A 16,264-nucleotide genomic window follows, 5' to 3' on the forward strand; every position below is an offset into this window, starting at 1 on the left:
CTGCGGCCGCGCAGCCGCGGACTCCCTGGGAGTTCCGGCCGCAGCCGCTCTGCCGGCTCAGCAGCGCTGGTCTCGTGTTCCTGGTCCTCGTGCCCGCGCTTCAGCCCGATGCTTCTAGCAGCTGCCGTATGGTTGAGCACAAATGACAGGCTGTGGTTCGCCGTAAAGGGAGAGTGAGAGCTGCTTCTCTTCGGAGCCAGAGAGAGGAGGTGTGTCAGGGCACCAGCTCCCTGGGAAGATTCTCGCCGCGGCTCAACATCGTCGCTTCCTTTTACACTTCTCGTCATCCAGGCGTTCCGTGCTCTTGACCTGGGAAAGATGGTTATAATAGTAACGAAGCTGGTGCACTGCTTTCATCTCAGGTAAGGAGAGCAGCTTTGAGTGCTTTTCTCTTTCCACTGCATTTAGTATTAGCTCCGAAACCCACAGCTGGGAAAGGTCTTTTAACTACTAGCCTTGTTCTCATGTTACAAGTTTGTTTTTAACGAAGTCTGGGAAAAAAGAGTTTTTGTGTGATTTAAAAAATCCTTTCGGGTTGAGGTTGAAAATAAGCATTAGTGTTCTTTCTTACCTCTGTTATTCTTGACCCTGTCCCTGACCTGTTGGTAAAATTTAAGCCTCTATTTGCAAGATGAGGTTAAGGGTACTTTTTTTTCCTTTTAAAGATGCCTGGGATATTCTAGGGAAGGGTACTTTCCATATAGGCAAACGGATATTTTAATTGGTAGTCTTTTCGGGATGATTATGATTTCAGTTACAGCCAAGAGAGGATAATTATTAATATTAAAATTGAACATCAACTTTGATAAGCGTTGAACTTAAGCTGACTAGAGGAAATATTCATACTATGCACAGTCACCTGGTTATTTGTAAAAACAAAACAAGTGTTTGGGGTTTACGCTTGAGAAATAAATAGGAGCCCACAAATTTAAAGAAAAACAAAAAAATTAGCACCCTTCCTATTCTTTGAGTGTTGAGCAGGAGAGCGTCTCTACAGAATCGCCAGTTCAAAAGTAAAGAAACATTTTCAAAGTGTAGCTTTGCGGTTGCAAATTAACATTTTTGCTGGAAACTGTGGAGCCAACATCTTCAGATGGCTCTTCATATAAAGAAAAAATAGAGGAGGTTTTCAAATGTAAACCCAAAACATTCAAATAAATGTATTTAACTCAGTGCTACCAAAGAAAAACTATCCAAAATGCCATGTAATAATAGCTAGTTTCAATTTATGTTAATTTAGCTGGAGGTTTTTAGAGAAAGGATCAGTTTTCCAAGTCAATCCCAAATTAATAAGTTAATAGTAGCTCTACAAGTATTGCCTAACATTTGGCAATTATAATCAAATGGGGCAGGAGAATGTTTTCTTTATAATCTGGTGTCAGATTTCTTTATTTCCTGCTTAATCTAAAGATAAACTTATTAATAACAATTCATTTAAAACAGTATATACTGTTTTTCTAAGACATCAAAGGACTTTTTCTTATCAAAACCAAAATCCCCAAATTACAAATCTTGCAGTGATAAAGAGGAAGAAAAGACAAGGAAATACTTGATATTGAGTGGTAAATGCTTAACTGAAAAATAGTTGGAATCTCTGGACAAATTATTGCTTATAAAGTCTTCTTTTTAACATAGCTTAGCGTTTGTAATGCATTCCCTTGTGGGCCCATTTAACTTTGAACAAGTAAGCAGCCTCTAGGAAGAAAGGGTGAGGATTCAGGCTTGGGCAGAGCTAAAAATTTCTATTTCTAGTTTATTCTGGAGGGACATGAACACAGCTGCATTCAGTCAACTGACTTTGTTCTACAGATGGAACCAGGTTCTTTAAAGTCTCATTATTAGCCTGGGAGCTGGGAGAATTCCATTCCTTCCTCCCATTTTGGTGTGAATATCCTGACCGTATGCATTCCTAGCACCCCAAGTTCTGAGCTCTCAGCTGACCTGTGACAAGACATAATCTACCTGGGAACTCTGATGGTGATAGTCTGGTTTCTGACCTTTAGCTGTTCACGCTAGCTGAGTTTGCAGATCCTCAACCCAGGGGTCCCTCGGGGGAATTAACATAAGAAGCACCATTTTTAGAAGCTCCCAAGGACCCAGGATTTTACTGAGAAAAACTGTCTCCTAAGGCCTACCGCTGTTCTTAGTCTCTTTCAATGGATGGTTTCTGGGAAGTCCCCCCCTCCCCCATTATCAGCAGTGATTATTCCTGTTCTGGTTAGACATTAAGTTTGTTCTAATGCTAAGAACCCCAATCAGCTGCCTAGAATGATGCCTTAATGATCGAGCAGTTTGAAGAAGAAGAAAACAGGAGAAAAGTCATTCCAACATTTGGATTTTGAGGAATAAGGAGACAGTTCTGTTCCTTTCTCTGCTTCTCTCCCCTCGCCTCCAATTATGACACACAATAAGGAGTAAAAGTCTCTTCCAGTGCAAAGTGAGGATGGTGCTGGGGCCATGGCATCCTCTGTGTCTGCCACTATCCTGTCCCAGCCCCACTAGCCACCGCTGGTGTCTCTTCATATGAGATAGAAAAAAAAAAATGTGAGTTTTACAAACTGCCTTAGAGTGAGTTGGTCTGTGAAGCAAATGCTTGAAATAGAACAAATTTCATTTTCCCTTTTAACAGTTGAATAGTTCTAGAACTTCAGTCCTAATACATACGTTTCCTTGTCTTTTCCTTTATTAAGGAAGAACATATGTCTGCCTCTATTTCTACCACTGTTTTTGAGGTAGACTCAACTAGTGTTTAGGATTAGAGCATGGCTCAGCTGTAGTTCATTCTCAAAGCCTAGATCAGTATATACCCCACGTAGTTTTCAATAGAGGGACTACATGATCAGAAATGTTTTATTTTAATAATAATATAGAACTTTTCCATCTATCCCCCATCAGATTTTTTGTAGCAGTCTAAAAAGAGCTAATCAACTGTCTTGTATAGCATAAAAGGTGTTAGTCCTGGTCACTGGTTACTTTTGATTTAATAAATGAATTCCATTAATTAGGATGACTCTTAGCTTCGGTTTTAGCATCTTAAGGAGAGGTAAATTGTACCTATACAGAACTAGAAATACTCAAACAGTAACTGGAGTCTGGGCAGGAAGCCAGAAATATCAAACTTCTGGAGTTGATATATTCGTGGCCAAAATTCCAGGAATTCTGTGTCGTCTTCAAGGGCATAGTTAGTTTTCAGCCCAGCCAGCAACTTTCAGATTGTCACTTCTAGAAATTCAATTTGGGAACATAGGTACCTCCTAAGGTTTGAGGGTAATATTGTTTCTCTGTGACATATTTTCTGCGGAATTGCTCAGCAATGTGGAGGGAGGATGGGCAGGGAGGAGGTAAGGGGAGTCTCTGCTGATATCTTTTCAAAGGTGCAAACCTACTTGGCCTCTGAATATCTGCATTTCTTGGAACAAATCAGTCTATTTTCCACTCCCTCCTCCTACATCTTTAAGTTGCTTATATCATTGTGTTTGAACGTCTTGCTTTTATCAATTTTTAAAAAGCTGTAAGCTGTTGCAGAGTTAACCTGATGAACATCTTAGAAACATTCAGTTCTAAGAAGTCACCCAGCAAAGGCGTTCAAAAGAAGAGATGTAACTAAATCCCCATTTTCTGCTTCTACTACTGTATGTCACACAAACTGGCAGTGGTGATGCCATGGTATGCTGAGAAGGAAAATGCATAATCTTAATCACTTCCTCAAGCACATTATAAAATAAACTTGAAGGCAATGTTCAGATAAAAGCTTTCCAGCTGATAACTTTTTTCCTCCTCCCAAAGGTTTATTGATCACCTATATGATGAGTGATACTCAGGATACTCATGTGAGACTCATGTCCCCAAAGATAGTAAATCATAATCCCACCACCCAAACTTAATCACTTTAATATTTTTGGTATTTGTCCAATAGAAAACTTAGAAAATACAGGGACCTGTCCCCAGAAAAAAATAAAATATTCCATAATCTTATCACTTAAATTTACAGATAATATTTTTGGTATCCTACGAACTCTTTTTGAAGCCAATATATTACTTTTAGAAAACTAGTTTATTCTGGATATGCTGGCAAAAACATCTCTTTTGGCTTTAATCAACCAGAAAATGTCTGCTTTAAGTCTGGATGGAAAAACAAGTTCATGTGCCACGGGGTCACCTTATTAATTCATTAAATATTTTCCTGCACATCAGGGACTGGGGCTTTATGACCTGTGGTATATGCTCTCTGAATAAACTGTCCCTTCCCATACCCCACATGTGTACCACTACATTCCTTGGGGTTAGCAAGGCTGCATTTGACCCGCCGACCTAATATGTGCATTGTATTTTTCACTATACCTGCTTTCACAAGGACTTGGGTACTAGATCTCTCTTGTGTCATTTGTGTAGTCTTTCACTAAGGGTAGTCCAGTGAAAGGCTAAAACTGATAGGTTTGCCCTGGCCTGGAGAGGACCTAGAGAAACCCTGGGGCTCTGAGGACCAAACATTTATTTTTTCTAAGTTTTGCCCTTAGGCCTTCAGCTTCACAGAGGTACTTATCAGTAAGGGAAGAACTGGGCTTTCTCCGGGCAGTGGACACCAGAAACATGAAAGGGAGAGATCTTGCAGTGGTCTCCAGTGAATCCCTGAGAATGTTCTCATTGCACCTCTTACTCTGGTTTCAGAATACATTTTATAGGTGTGTCATATCGCAGTTATTAAAACTATTAGTACTTTTTGTTTGCATTGTATTTTCAAACTTTCAGGGTGCTGTCATATAGGTTACTCTATTAAACATTTGAGAACTATACTTCTTTATCTTATCCCAAACACCTGAAATTCAACATAGACACAACAGACTAACGTTTATCTTTGCATTCCAAGCTTGCTTCTCCTGCTGTAATTCCTGACTTTATCTGGTCTAAAGTCTCCCATGTGAGAAAGGGGAGAATCTCGTTTAGCTCTTTCTTTTCCATCTGATTGGAAATAATGTCTATGCAAGTTCAGAAAAGCCTCTCAAATCTTTTCCTCCCATCCATTCTACTGGTCTCTGTTTTGGTTCAGTCAACTCCTTCCATCTTTCCCTGGGTCTGTTAAGCATTCTCCTGTAATACTCCCCTCTTTGGTCCTCTGTGCTGCAGCCAGAGTGATCTGGTAGGGCTTTTTTAAAATGTAGGTGTTTGACCATATGTTGGTTTCCAGATTGTATGATCCAGTGCTACATACCCGGATCATCTGTGAATTTCTCAGACGTACAAGGTACGTCTCAGTTTGCCTTCATTCCCTAAGTTTGTCGCCTTCCCTTTCTCATTGTTTTACCCCATGGTCTAGCTATGTTGATCTTTTCTTTTGCTTCCTTAATGTGTGAGTCTTGGGCCTTATACCTCTGCACCTGCTGTGTCCTCTACTGCAGTATCGTTCTCCTTTCTCTCCAAGTGTTGTATCCTATTCATTCCTGAAGACCCAGACCTAATTTATCTGTTTCTTAGCTTCTCCTGAAACATCTTTGTTTCTCCTGAAACAATCTGATTAATATTAAAGCCGTTTCTTGTTTTTCAGTAGCCACTCAATTAATGGTAGTTTATTCATTTCGTGTTAATACGTAATATATATTGTGTGCCTTCTACTTGCCAGATACTACATTAGTTCTTGAAGATACAGGAATGAAAAAAGATATGGACTTGCTCTCCATGAATATACAGTCTAATGGCAAGACACCTCCAAAGTGAGAGACTTGACAGGGTCAAAGCCGGATGCTGTTTGGGGTCATTATTACTATTGTTATTACAGAGTTTGGTCCTTCTTTAGACCAGGCTTCTTTCTTCAGCCCTGTAGGCAATTAGTCCACTTAATCCTGAAACCGTTTGCAGAGGTCAATGAATTAAAGGGCCAGATAGTGTGACTTATTGGAATAGAACTATGATGATTGGAACAACAATATAGTATCAGATGTCTCACTGGCATTATCTTTACATTCTAAGACTGCTCAACCCATAGTCCTATCAGATCTCTTTTCTCATTACCTGCATAGGAAATACTGTTTTTGTTTGTTTGTTTTAATAGACTTTCTTTTAGAGTACTTTTAGGTTCATAGCAAAATTGAGATGATGATACAGCCATTTATTTCCCATGTACTTCCTGCCCTGGCACATACGCCACCTCTCCCATTATCAACATCCCCCATCAGAGTGATACATTTGTTACAATCGATGAACCTACATTGATACATCATAATCACCCAGAGTCCATACTTTACAGCGGAGTTCACTCTTGGTGTTCTGATTTCTATGGGTTTGGACAATGTATAATGACATATCTTATTATGATATCATACAGAGTATTTTCGCGGCCCTGAAAGTACTCTGTGTTCTGCTTATTCATCCCTTTCTTCCCTCCCACCAACCCCTGGCAACCACTGATGCTTTTACTGTCTCCAGAATTTTGCCTCTTCCAGAATGTCATATAGTTGGAATCATATAGTATGTAGTCTTTTCAGATTGGCTTCTTTCATTTAGTAATATGCATTCGTTTCCCATTGTCTTTTCATGACCTAACAGCTCATTCTTTTTAGTGATGAATAATATTCCATTGTCTGGCTGTACCATAGTGCATTGTTTCTTTCTAATTACTTTTATTTTTTTCTTCTGTTGGACTTGAGTCTCTGGGGGCGAGGGCTTTGCTATTTGGTTCCAGGCACATAGTATGCACCTAATTAACAGTTACTGTGTGAATAAGTGACAGGCACAACACTTTCCTCTTTCTCTCCTTTTCCTCATAGTCTGTCCTTCACCTGGAAGCAGCTTTCAGAGTGGATAAGTTTGTGTTCTTGGGAGAGAGTGCATTTCATTCTGTTTTTTCTCACCTAGTCTGCCATCACTTCTTAAACCCAGCAGTCAGCAAAGTACAGCTCTTGGGCCAAATCTGGCCTGACACCCGTTTTTGTAAATAAAGTTTTAATGGAACCCAACCACACCCATTCATTTGTGTATTGTGAATGGCAGAGGAGTGGTTGAGACAGAGACCATTTGACCTGCTGTGCAAAAAACATTTACTCTCTGGCCTTTATAGCAAAAGTTCTCTGACCTCTGTGCTCACCTGGGAAGGAGCTGGTGGCTGAGATCAGGGTGGCAAAAGTGATTGCTTGTAGGAACTTTTCCAAAGTATCAGCTGTTAGATCCTTATATGGAGTAATATGTTTTTGAGATTTATTTCGACTTGTGTGTTGAAGGTAGAAACTGTTAAAAAAAAAAAAAAAAAAAGAAGTCTGGTGATAGGTTTGGTAGCTTTTAGTAATCACAAGACAGATGGTTTTGACCTAAGCAATTTTTGGATTAAACAGCTATCCTTAAACTTTAACATGAATCAGAATCACCTGGAGGGCTTGTTAAACTGCAGTGTTTCCCCTCCCCCAGTGAATTCCTAATTCAGTAGGTCTGGGTGATGTTCCAGAAACTGCGATGAAACAGGTGCCCAGATGTTGCTAATGCTGCTGGTCTGGGGACCATACTTGGAGAACCATTAGTTTAGAGCAATATGGTTCTGAGCCTTAGTTGCGTCTCAGAACCATCTAGGGAGTTTAGAGATTTGTATCTTAAAAACAAAACATGCTTGGGCCTCACCCCAGACTTAGCAAGTCAGAATTCCCAGAGCTGGTCTGTATTTCAAAAAGAATAATTCTGAAGACTACTTAAGCGTCTTTCTTTTAGAACTGTCATATGGGCTTTGCTGGTTACGGTGTACATGAGGTGTTTTGATAATAACATAAACTTATTTGACAGTAAGTTTAAAACAGCAATTAGATATAGATGTTACATTCTTAGTTTTAAGTTTATGGTTTAAGTAAAACCATAAACTGGAATGTTGTATATGTATTACATTTGTCAGTGGACTGCAGAAAAACTATAGTCCAAAATGTACACTGAATTCAGCAAAATTATTTTTTTCTTAGTAAATTTGGAAAGTATTTGTAAATTTTGTTTTTTCACTGTGTAAAATTAATTGTAATTCTATACTTGATAATCTCCCTTTTCACTTTTCTTAAAAGTGAGTGGGGATAACCAGCAAGGACCTACTGTATAGCACAGAGAACTATACTCAATATTTTAATAACCTATAAGGAAAAAGAATCTGAAAAAGAATATATATATATATATATATATATGGAACACTTTGTATATAAGACTGAGTCACTTTGCTGTACACCTGAAACTAACACAACATTGTAAATCAACTAATACTTCAATTTTGGGTGGGGAGTCCTGAACAGCTCACATTCTGCCATTCCTTCCATGGTTTCACTGTAGCAAATTTGAATGTTCAAGCGCCTTCTAAAAATGGCTAGAAAAAGCACAAGAGAGGTCTCCTTTCCTGGCTTTTCCTCCTCTGTCTTCAGAGAGAAAACATCCCTTACCATCTAGGTAGGTATCTTTTAAACAAAATAAAGCCTTGTTGCTCTGTACATGCTTTTGTTTAGAGATTTCGATTCCGCTCTACTGCCATTTCCGCATACTCTAGAGCTGTGTTCATTTTAATTTTGTCGATTGCTATTTGTAATGTTCTGAAGCTGAGTATTATGTCAGAATACAAATAAGGCAAAACAACCATGAAATAGTAAATGTCTAAGAACCACATCTTTGGCACTTTGGCTGCTAATGTAGTAGCCTCGACAATCGGGAGCCACACAAAGAACTCTTAAGCCCTGTGTTTAGGAAGGGCGAGCATTTCAGTCATGCTTTTGGCCTGCACTTAAAAAAAAAAAATCCTTTGGCCTTAAAAAGATAGGAATAAATACCAAGATTCGGATTTATAGATCCCCAAAAGATACAACAAAATAGCCATGAAGTTCTTTTTTTTTAATTGAAGTATAGTTGATTCACAATGTTGTACCAATGTCTGCTGTACAGCAAATTGACTCAGTTATACAGATATATACATTCTTTTTTTGTATTATTTTCCATTACGGTTTATCACAGGATACTGAAAACATTTTCCAGTGCTATACATTAGGACCTTGTTGTTTATCCGCTCTAAATGTAATAGTTTGCATCTACCAACCCCAAACTCCCAGTCCATCCCTCTCCCCGCTCACCCCCTGGCAACCACAAGTCTGATCTCTATGTCTATGAGTTTGTTTCTGTTTTGTAGGTAGGTTCATTTGTGCCATATTTTAGATTCCACGTATAAGTGATATCATATGGTATTTGTCTTTCTCGAAAGAGAAAGGGAAATAAAAGAAAATAATAAGTCAGAAATGACTTATTTCACTTAGTATGATAATCTCTAGTTGCATCCATGTTGCAAATGGCATTATTTCGTTCTTTTTTATGGCTGAGTGATATTCCATTGTGTGTGTATATATATATATATATATATATATATATACACCCCACATCTTCTTTATCCATTCATCTGTCGATGAATAGATAAGTTTTTTCTGCTGATGGACATTTAGGTTGTTTCCATGTTTTGGCTATTGTGAACAGTGCTGCTATGAACATAGGGATGCATGTATCTTTTTGAATTATAGTTTTGTCTGGGTGCAGTCAACTTCCTAAATTACATAATTCTATATTATGGAATCATGCTGATTACTAACATGAATATGTCAGAATATGAATTTGGCAAATGGCTTAGCAAGAATCGTGTTCCGAGGTATGGAAGAGCTCATTTATTAAGGGCATTTGGATTAATTCAAGTTTGAAGTCAGCTGTCTTAAGTGAAAATTTTCACACTTTGTTTTTTCCATTTCATGAGAAGATTAGGTTACTTAGGAGCCATTGTGAGTTATGTAGAAATGAAGAACTGTTATTCTTTCCTTTTCATGAACCCATGGATGTCACTTGCTTATGCCTCAGTCAGCTCTACAAAGTGGGCTTTCATTTGTAAGGACTTACTCATTGTTACAGCCTCTAGAAGGCAATAGTGTCCAGGAGAACCCCAAAGTAATAATGTTAATTCATTATTCTGCGTTGTTTTTGTTTAAGCACGGTCATTGGAAGAGCAACGGCTAGTTATTCAACTAGAAAAATTGAGTAAAATAGAGACTCTTAATGGTAATAACTTTTCTTAATGATGATAATTTTTTTATTACCTCATTACTTTTTGCCTTTTTGAACTTCATTTCTCAAGTGGAAATGTTCTAGATTCCTGCTTTATACATAAGCAGGGCCACTGTCATCGGCGTAGCTGAGGGCTCTCCTTGTTTTGAGACCAAAACAAAGTACTTCTTGTTGCTTTTTGTTCTTGTTCATAGGAACGTTGTTTAGGTCAGTCGGCTCCCAAAATGAACATGCTTTGCCCACGCTTAGATGGGCCCTGTGCTTGGTTTAATGCTCTGCTGTCACCGTCTTGAAGTGCTTAATATTTTCTGAGCAGGGGGCCCCATGTTTTTATTTTGCACTGGATCCCATAACTAACGAAGTCAGTCCTGGCAACAGGAACTGTATCTTACTCATCTTTTATTTCCCTGCAGATTTTCAGCGTTGTGCTGGGTGCACAGATGAGTAAATGAATGAATGAATGAGTGCTCCCTTTGTTCTGAGAGGAAAACAAAGTAGTTCTTGTTTCTTTTTGCGTTGCTGATACGAATGTGGTTTAGGTAAGTCGGTTCCCAAAGTGAATCTGCTTCAGACGTTGTGAGCGGGATGTTTGAGGGGTTGGCAGAAGTGGCAGTAGTGAATAAACTTTTAAAGAATACAGATTCTCTGGCCTCACTCTTCATCTTCCCGAATCAAAATTTCCTGAGAATAAAGGTCAGGAATCTGTGCATTTAAAAAAACTCCTCAGGTCCTCTCATACCTGGCCTGGACTGTGCTCTTCTCCCAAGGCTCTGCAAGGCCTGTAGGTCTGTGCCCAGTCGTGGATGTGGGTTTCTGGTTTGTCAAGGCTGTCAAGAAAAAGCCCTGTTTCAAGTGACATCAAGTATCAGTACAAATTAGGAGACAGTGGAGGATAAACCAGGCTAAGAATTAGCACAACACACCCAAGCTCAGGATGATACTGTGTGATAGCAGCAGGGCTACCATTTGTCCCATTGCTTATGTCCCATTGGAAGGGGCATGAGAGTCTGTGCAGTTTATGCTCACCAGCTCCCAAAGCATGAGGTGAAGGTTGGCATTACAAACCATGCCGTAGCGTAAAGGACCAGCCTGTTACAGCCTGCTGGCCTTCTCTCAGGTTTGGCAAGATGAGATCTACTTCCAAGCAGAGGTAACCAGGTGAATGCAGTATGGAAAGGCCAAAGAAATGGTCAGTCTAGTGCCTTCATGTGCAGTTGGGACGTGGGCCTGCCCAGAAGTACTGTAGCTCTGGGGAAGGGGTTGTAGGGGTGGAGCAGAGGGTGTCTAAAGGGAGCTGTGGATGTAGCCTTGTCCCTCCCTCACAGCATTAAATGATTCCCAGGTTTTTACTTAGAAGGCAAGGCTTCAGTGCAAGAGTGCATCTTGTGGATGTTGTGATCAGAATGGGGCAGATGGGCTTCCCTGGTGGCGCAGTGGTTAAGAATCCGCCAGCCAATGCAGGGGACATGGGTTCGAGCCCTGGTCCGGGAAGATCCCACACGCCGCAGAGCAACTAAGCCCGTGCGCCACAACTACTGAGCCTGTGTGCCACAACTACTGAAGCCCATGCACCTAGAGCCTGTGCTCCACAGCAAGAGAAGCCACTGCAATGAGAAGCCCGCACACCACAACAAAGAGTAGCCCCCGCTCACCACAATTAGAGAAAAGCCTGCGTGCAGCAACGAAGACCTAACGCAGCCAAAAATAAATAAATAAATAAATTTAGAATGGGACAGGTGATGTGCATCTCGTAATGAAAGATGAAGTTGCTTACAAGACACAAGTCTCTCAATACATAAAGAACCTTGTAACTCCAGACGTGATGGAGATGTACAAAGCTCATGTTGCTGAATGAGAGCATCTAGTCTATGAAAAAACTCCTAAGAAAGAAGTTTCAAGAGGAGAGGTAAAAGGTGAAGTGTCTCCTGCCCAGGAGGAAAGAGGTGCCCTTTAAGAGCAAGCATCCTCAGAACTCAAGGGAGACCCTTAACAGCTCAACATCAAACCGTCCCTGTCTGCCCTTGACTATGAAGAGTTTTCAGATTAAGAGATACTTGTTAGCTGAGGCAGGAGGAGATTGGTTATAGTGGGTGGAGCGGTGGACAAGACAACAGCTAACAGCAAGGGATTCGGGATAAAAATTATCTAGAAAGAGAAAGTCATTTTTCAACTACCTGCATAATTTATTTTTATTACTTAGTAAATATATTTTCCCAGCACCTATTTTGTGTCAGATACTATTCCAGGCACTAGGATACAGGAGTGAGAAGAAGGGTTAATTCTTGATGTCATGGAACCTGAATTTTAATGGGATAAGAGAGACAGTTACTAAACATGTCAGCGTTATGAGTGCTGTGAAGAGAAAGTGAATGGTGTGGGTGGAAGATTATGGACCTCACAATGGGTGGGCAGGGATGTGGGTGTGTCCTCCTCTCCCTTCCATGCCAAATGTAGTTGCTACACTAATGTGTTAACTTATCAAGAGCTCAGTTCCCTTATCTTAGGAACTAAGATGGAATTCACCTTCAGTGGCCAGGCCATTGAACAGTTTGGTTGTACAGGTTGACTTATGGGGGCTTAGACTGACTTTAGTGCTGTCTATCATGTCAGTACTATAATAACGAGTACCTTTCCAGTTGTTGGATGTGTGTTAATTGAGTGCTAAGAATGAAAAAGTAAACTAATATTACTGCCTTCCATTTTCTAATAAATATGTCTGGCTGACTTGAGGAAAATAAAAACAAAATGCCAAGCAGGTGATGTTTTTGTCTGCTAATATTTAGGCTGACTTTTGGCAGATTTCTCTATTGTTTTACATTTACTGAAATACAGAAATTGAGAGTGGCCAATGAGTAAATGGTTAAAGTGATGACATTTTTAACATTAAATATTTAAATATTATAGGCTAAGAGAAGAATGTGTAGAATTAATCAACAAGCAAGTTTTATAATATTGGATATTTTTGTTATATATTTAAAGCATTGTACACTTTTATTGAGAAGTTAGACCCTGTGGGATGATTTTTTTCTTTACTCTAGACTTGTAGAAATTTTAAGCATCATTGAAATGACCAAATAGAATTAATATGTACATAAGAAGAGATATTTTTTATAGCTCTTGAATAGAGAATTAGATAATATCAAAGCAAACTTTTGTTTATACGTAGATGATTTATTTATAATTTTAAAAATTATAGATGATATGGATGATTTATAATTTTTAGAACACTAAATAATTAGAGAATCCAACAGAAAAATCATAAGTAGATGTATTTTAAATTTTTAAAAAATCCCTAGATTTACCAGCAAGATTCATGAAGTGGAAATATTTGTTTTAAACTCTAGAGTTTTTCGTATCTTGGACCATCTGATCTGATCTGATCACTCTCATTTTATATCTAGGGAAAACTGAGACTTAGGTTAAACAATTTAGCATTTGGGGACTATTTCACTTTGAAGTGTTTACAGGACATTGTTTCAACCATTTGTAAGTGGAGAGGCCATTTAATATAGCAGTTATAAACATTCCTGGACTGGGATTCTGGTTATTGTTTTTTCATACATGCTCGCTCTGTGAACTTGGGTAAGTTACTTAATTTCTCTAAGGCTTCAGTTCCTCATCTCTATAGTTGGGGAAAATGGGGCATGTCGTCCTCCTTCCTTGGGATTAGGTGACAGAATGACCACAAGCACACAGCACAGTACGGGGCTTAGAGAAAGAAATCAGGGGAAATTGTTGTTATTGGTTAAACTTAAACAGAAATACTTCTATCAGAAAGGATCTTTCCGAAAGGTGACATTTTAAAACAATGTATATTAGAAACACCTAAGATATAGACGTCTTCCTAGTTCTTTCTGATTAGGGAAATCAGCTGTTATATTGTAGCGATCTTTTTCTTGAAAATTTAGGTTTATTTGAATATCAGTTAGTAGATCTACAAGTGTTATCAGTACTTAGGCCAAGTGGTTGACTTTTGCTTTAAATTACAGCTAATACTTAAATAACATAAATTATATAGCATTTGCCATGTGCCAGGTACATATATCAACATATTTAATCCCCACAAAAAAGCCCCAATGAGACAGGTAATTATCACGATCCCTATGTGACAGATGTTGAAACTTCACCACAGAGAAGTCAATCGGGAAGTCTGGGGTCACTGGGCTCTGTGTGGAGAAGCTGGGGTTTGAGCCCCACCTATTGGCACTAGAGTCACTACTCTCACCCATCACACTGTGAGCACATCGCAGGAGGAGGATTGCTCGTAAGGAGAAAGCGAGGGTACTCCAGTTATTGTACAAATCTGTGTTTGATTTGCCCAGGTGGGTTCTTATCCAACCAAGTATTGACTTCTGAGAACTCCATTCTGTGGGGATACTCATACAATGTTAAAAGTGGCTGCCATTAATTGACTGTTTACACGGATCATAAACTCTAATAGGGACTTTACATATTTCTTTTTTTTTAAATCCGTAACAGCCCCCTGAGATAGATATGATGACGATACATGTGATGATGTCCATTTTACAGGTGATGAAACAGAGTCTGAGTGAAGTATGTAATTTTCTCCAAATCACAGCTATTTGTCTCACTCCAAAGCCACCGTAATACTTAAGTTTCCATGATGAATATTGTGTATACCTCAGTTCTATGTCCCTGAAACTGTTAGTAAATGACGATGATTATGAACAGTAAATAGAGTAAGTCAACAGGGTGTTATGGAGAATGTCCCCCACTCTCCCAGAATAATATATAATCCCATATCTAAGGATATTCAGTAATTATCTGTGTTACCTCCAGAAAGCAACGAGTCGGCTTCATATGAAAAATGAGGGCAGGGCTTTGGACTAGATGATCTCTTTCCAGAGTAAGCCTTTCATCTTCCCAGCCAGGATGAGAATTTAGCTTAATATTCCCTTAAGTAACACTAGACGGCGCATGAGAACAAAAGAGTTGGGAGCCATTTATAGGATGCATGTAATCCTTATTTTGAAATAGAGCAGAATTTATTTTCTGAAGTGAATCATTGATGATTTCAGTCTACCGATACCTAATGTAAGGAGCACCTGACCTGATATTCTGCCAATATAACACTCTACCTTGTCTACAATTTGGAGTAGAACTTTGATAAATCTAAGCAGAAAACCAATTCTTTATTTTCGGCAGAACATTAACCAAACAGATCTCCTGGCATTATTTCTATAAAGTAATTCTGGCCCTACCATAGCAAATTAAAGGAAATTGAATATCTGAAAGAGATGATACAGTCAAGGAATATTCCTATGAGCTCTATAAAATGAATTTTTATGCTTTCTTGGACATTGCAATGTATGTTACCAGGAATGCAGGCTTGTGACATTATGCAAGACACAAAGAAAATTGTCAAAAACGGTACACATTTTTTCTCTAGAGGTATTTGTTTTTAGGTCGTGAAACTTCCATACTTTGGGCTCTATTAAGTCAATTTATTTGTTTTCAACTATTACTCATAATCTTTTTTTGAAAATTTCTTTTTCTGGTCATTGTGACTTCTTTGAGGAGTTACAGAGCCTAGTGAGACAGAGTAAAGCAAAAGGTAGAAAACAAAAGAAAGAAACTACAAGGGTGGAGGCAAAGGATTCAGTATTCAGATGAGAAGCTCTAATGCAACCCAGGTCAATATAATTTCACATCATTTTCTGAATGTCTCTGAAAAAAAAATAGTGGTGGATAGATGTGTTAGTTTAAGCCCAGTACTTTCAAATTAAAAAAAAGAAATTGAAAGCGACACACTAGCCTGTGTTAATTTTTAAAAACAGCTTTCCAGGAGAGAAGAAAATAGCATCCTTAAGGAAATGCCTCATGAGCATCTTTGCTCTTCACAACTGCATAAACCATTAAGAGCTAACCAGCTGATGTAAAGACAGGTCAGTTGTTTTGAAGCAAGCTTAAGAGTTAATTGATTGAGTGCTTACTGTGTGCTTAACATTTGCTGCTGTTTATTTGTATTATCTCATTTAATTTTCCCAACTGTTCTTTGAGGGGGGATTCATTTATTATCCTCACTTTGGGGATGAAAAGACTGAGGCTTAAGGGGGTAAGGTAATAAGCCCAGGGTCTTGTGGCTACTGATGGGAGGAGCCTGGTCTGTCTGATGCTTAAGGTCCAACTTTGCGCTTCCCTGGTGGCACAGTGGTTAAGGATCCGCCTGCCAATGCAGGGGACATGAGTTCGATCCCTGGTC

At 39.0% G+C, this 16,264-nt stretch overlaps 1 protein-coding gene across 1 annotated transcript in view; it reads left to right on the forward strand.

Annotated features, from left to right (window-relative positions):
• Positions 1–299: 299 nt before the first annotated feature.
• The window catches only part of ARHGAP18 (Rho GTPase activating protein 18), a 183,615-nt gene continuing 167,650 nt past the window's right edge, over positions 300–16,264 (forward strand). Inside the window, exon 1 of the mRNA XM_024759044.1 lies at positions 300–362. Within this exon, the coding sequence (XP_024614812.1) occupies positions 319–362 (44 nt within the window). The 5' untranslated portion in view covers positions 300–318. The remainder of the gene's footprint in view (positions 363–16,264) is intronic.

Source organism: Neophocaena asiaeorientalis, unplaced genomic scaffold (genome assembly GCF_003031525.2).
Source record: "Neophocaena asiaeorientalis asiaeorientalis breed wild unplaced genomic scaffold, Neophocaena_asiaeorientalis_V1.1 scaffold5, whole genome shotgun sequence".
NCBI classification, from domain to species: Eukaryota; Metazoa; Chordata; class Mammalia; order Artiodactyla; family Phocoenidae; genus Neophocaena; species Neophocaena asiaeorientalis.